We start from the raw sequence: 4,175 nt of genomic DNA, 5'->3' as shown, positions 1-4,175 counted from the left end.
ATATTACCATTAGTATCTATTTATCCTGTTACTGGTCACTATTACTCCTGTTTACATGTATATATTACCATTAGTATCTATTTATCCTGCTACTGGTCACTATTACTCCTGTTTACATGTATATATTACCATTAGTACCTATCTATTTATCCTGTTACTGGTCACTATTACTCCTGTTTACATGTATATATTACCATTAGTATCTATTTATCCTGCTACTGGTCACTATTACTCCTGTTTACATGTATATATTACCATTACATTTACATTTAAGTCATTTAGCAGACGCTCTTATCCAGAGCGACTTACATTAGTATCTATTTATCCTGTTACTGGTCACTATTACTCCTGTTTACATGTATATATTACCATTAGTATCTATGTATCCTGCTACTGGTCACAGAAACCTAGGTCTGGCCGGCCAGATAGCGGTTCATGCTTGAACATGATGTTAGAATAAGCAATGTATTTTTTTAATCCTACCGTTTTAGTAGTCTTGTACATTTCTTAATGAAACATTTCTTAACCCTCCCGTTGTCCTCCCATTCTGCCTACTCCCCGTGTCCCCGGGCGGGTCACCCTGTCCCGTCTCGGCTAAAGGCCCAGAGGGCACAAGTGTGACAGTAGGCGTGCGAACAGCCTTTGCAGATGTATTTCTTACACCTGCAGCACGCCGTGTGTGTCTTGGCGTCCTTCTTGGGCGGGCAGAGCTGACACCTCTTCCTCTTGCTGGCCACTAGCGGGGCGGCGGCGTCCGGGCCGGCGGCGCGCTCCCGGGCCGGCGGAGGAGCGGCGTCGCGGTCGGCACCCTGCAGGACTTTGACGAGCGCGGACGCGGCTTCGGTGCGGGGGAGACGCTGCCTTCTTTGTATCAAGGGCTTGACCAGCGCCTTTCCCAGCTGCTCCAGGAACACCCTCCTCTTGTTCCGCTTCCGAGGCATCCAGTCGGGCTTGATCTCTCGCCATATGACAAAGGCGTTGTAGGAGGACACGTCGAGGATGTTGTGGAAGATGACCAGGGGCCAGCGGGCAGTCATCCGTCTGCAGCTGTAGGTGCCGACCACCTTGTCTAGGTTGTCCACGCCGCCCTTGTTGCGGTTGTAGTCTAGGATGAGGGCCGGCTTCCGGTCGCGGCGATCGCTGACGTCGGCCTCCGTGTGCAGCGTGCTCAGGAGCAGCACGTTCTTATTTCTCTTTGCCAGGTAGGACACCAGAGTGGCGGTGGGCGTGAAGGCGAACATGGAGGACGAGACCTGTCTGCCCTTTGACTGGAGCAGCGCGGGAGGGAGCTCGGGCTTGTTCTTTCGCACCGTGCCGACCACGGTGAGGTTCCTCTCGAGGAGCCGCTGGCCGAGTTCGTAGGAGGTGAAGAAGTTGTCGCAGGTGACGTTGTGACCAGCGGGCAGCCCCTGCGTGAGATCGAGGACGACGCGGGCGCCCTGGTTCTTCTCGGGGGCTCCGCCGGCCGCCTTACCGGTGTAGACTTGCATCTTCCAAGCGTAGCTGGACTTGGCGTCGCAGGCCACCCACGACTTGATGCCGTATTTGGCCGGCTTGCTGGGGATGTACTGTCGGAAAGGACAGCGCCCTTTCGGGAGAGGGAGAGGAAGGAGATTAGCGGCGGCGGCGGCGGCACCGATGCTGACGCTAACTCTCTATACTACCGCTGGCTCATCGAGCGGCGTCATGCTGCTGATGCTACTGCTGATGCTGATGCTGCTGCTGATGATGATGATGATGATGACGCTGACGCTACCCCTCTATACTACCGCTGGCTCATCATTGGGGGGGCGAGCGGCGTCTACGTTACACGCCGCCGATGCTGCCGCTGACGCTACCTCTCTATACTACACAGATACACAGATACACAGATACACAGATACACAGACGGTACCTCTGAACGGGACCAGTTGTTGGTCCACCGTCAAGTCAGACCCCGGGTCGAGAGGAAGGAGATTAGCAGCGTCGTGCTGCTGCTGCTGCTGCCGACGCTACTGCCGATGCTGCCGATGCTACTGCTGCCGATGACGCTACTGCTCCTGATGCCGCTACCCCTCTATACTACCGCTGGCTCATCATTGGTGGGGGCGCGCGGCGTTTACGTTACACGCCGACGCTACCTCTCTATAGGACACGTACGTACAGATACGCACAGATACTCACAGCAGATACGCACAGACGCACACCCCCACACACACACACGCACGCACGCACGCGCGCGGTACCTCTGAACGGGACCAGTTGTTCGTCCACCGTCAAGTCGGACCCCGGGTTGTAGAGGGCCGGCAGCCGCTCCTGCCACAGGTCCCAGACCTCTCTTATGGCCGCCAGTCTGTCGGCGGCGAGTCTCGCGGGTCTCGTCCGGCGGTCGTCGAATCGCAGCAGCCTCGAGTACTTGTGAAAGACCTTGAGCGGCATGGTGGCTCGGAACACGGTCCTGCCGCTCTCCGCGTCCCACAGGCTGGCCGCGGCCTCGCCCCGGGACCTGTAGACGCCCGCTAGGATTAGCAGCCCTAGGTAGGCGCGCAGGTCGACCGAGTCCATGGGTCGCCAGCCGTCGCCGTATTTTCTCACCCCCTGCAGATTGGTCATGTCCACGACGATCCTTTCTATCGCCGGCGTGACAAACAGCCGGAAGGTGGACTCGATGTCGAGCGCGCGCGACGCCGCGTAGGCCGTAGGGCCGGGCGTCACCGCGGGGCCGGGGTGGCGGACGGCGCGGGGCAGGTCCGGGCCGCGATAGGCCGCGGAGGACCATTTGATTTTGCCGTTTTTTGACAGCAACGTCTCCCTTCGGCCTCGGACGGCCGCCGCCGCCGGGTCCTCTGGCTCTGGCTCTCTGTCTCGCTCTCGGGCGGCGGCCGTGTCTCGCTCTCCCTCTCGCTCTCGCTCTCCCTCTCGCTCTCCCTCTCGCTCCTCCTCCTCCTCCTCCTCCGAAGAAGAAGAAGAAGAGCGCGACCGCAAGGCCGAGTCGTCCGCGTCACGTTCGGGGTCGTATTCCTCGCCGTCTTCGTCTTCCGAAACGTCCTCCTCTTCGGAATCGCAAAAGTCTTCTTCGTCTTCTCGGTCGACGCTGGAGGCTATCTGTTCCAGGACCTGAGCCGCGCTGAAATCGGGACCGCGGCGAGGCGCCGGCTGCGGCCTCGCGTTCGGCGGGGTCGTATTCCTCGCCATCGTCCTCATCGTCTTCTTTTTCTTTTTCTTCTTCTTCCTCTTCTTCTTCTTCTTCTTCTTCTTCTTCTTCTTCTTCTTCTTCTTCTTCTTCTTCCTGACAATATTAGTAGCCTCTCTACGGCCGGCCGACTGCAGGCTGACGCGCGCCCGAGCCGGGGGGGTCGCTCTGACCCGGCCCTGACAACTGCAGAGGGGGATACGACATACGCATTGCTGACGCGCGGCCGAGCCGGGGGGGTCGCTCTGACCCGGCCCTGACAACTGCAGGGGGGGATACGACATACGCGTTGCTGACGCGCGGCCGAGCCGGGGGGGTCTCTCTGACCCGGCCCTGACAACTGCAGAGGGGTTTACGACATACGCGTTGCTGACGCGCGCCCGAGCCGGGGGTCTCTCTGACCCGGCCCTGACAACTGCAGAGGGGGTTACGACATACGCGTTGCTGACGCGCGCCCGAGCCGGGGGTCTCTCTGACCCGGCCCTGACAACTGCAGAGGGGGGATATGACATACGCGTTGCTGACGCTTCCCCCGGGGTCTCTCTGACCCGGCCCTGACAACTGCAGAGGGGGATACGACATACGCGTTGCTGACGCTTCCCCAGGGGTCTCTCTGACCCGGCCTGGACAACGGGAGGGCCGACGCGTGGCCGAGCCGGGGGTCTCTCTGACCCGGCCTGGACGACTGCAGAGGGGGGATATGACATACGCGTTGCTGACGCTTCCCCCGGGGTCTCTCTGACCCGGCCTGGACTCGGGGTGGAACGGCTCCTAACCCGTGGCCGACGCGTTGCTGACGCGCGCCCGGCCCGGGGGTCTCTCTGACCCGGCCCTGACAACTGCAGAGGGGGGGGGGGGGGGGGGGATATAACATACGCGTTGCTGACGCTTCCCCCGGGGTCTCTCTGACCCCGGCCTGGACAACGGGAGGGCTGACGCGTGGCCCAGCCAGGGGGAGGGGGGGGGTCTCTCTGACCCGGCCCGGACGCGGGGGAACGGCTCC

The 4,175-nt window shown here is 60.3% G+C and overlaps 1 protein-coding gene across 1 annotated transcript; it reads right to left on the bottom strand.

The window, feature by feature from the left end:
* Positions 1-548: 548 nt before the first annotated feature.
* LOC115205027 (piggyBac transposable element-derived protein 4-like) lies at positions 549-3,174 on the bottom strand. The gene is made up of 3 exons (XM_029770588.1): positions 2,985-3,174; positions 2,226-2,849; positions 549-1,588 (listed from the first exon to the last, which is right to left on the bottom strand). The coding sequence occupies exons 1-3, from the start codon at positions 3,172-3,174 to the stop codon at positions 576-578; spliced, it is 1,827 nt and encodes a 608-aa protein (XP_029626448.1). The 3' UTR covers positions 549-575.
* Positions 3,175-4,175: the final 1,001 nt, after the last annotated feature.

Source organism: Salmo trutta, chromosome 13, assembly GCF_901001165.1.
Source record: "Salmo trutta chromosome 13, fSalTru1.1, whole genome shotgun sequence".
NCBI lineage: Eukaryota > Metazoa > Chordata > Actinopteri > Salmoniformes > Salmonidae > Salmo > Salmo trutta.
This window is presented reverse-complemented; position numbering and strand designations above follow the sequence as displayed.

Excerpts from the sequence above, each read along its gene's own strand:
- LOC115205027 (XM_029770588.1), bottom strand. The coding sequence starts at position 3,174 with ATGGCGAGGAATACGACCCCGCCGAACGCGAGGCCGCAGCCGGCGCCT. Across the intron at positions 2,850-2,984 it reads CGAGGAATACGACCCCGAAC|AGCGAGACAGAGAGCCAGAG; the intron begins GTGACGCGGACG and ends CCGCCGCCCGAG. Across the intron at positions 1,589-2,225 it reads ACAACTGGTCCCGTTCAGAG|GGCGCTGTCCTTTCCGACAG; the intron begins GTACCGCGCGCG and ends CTCTCCCGAAAG.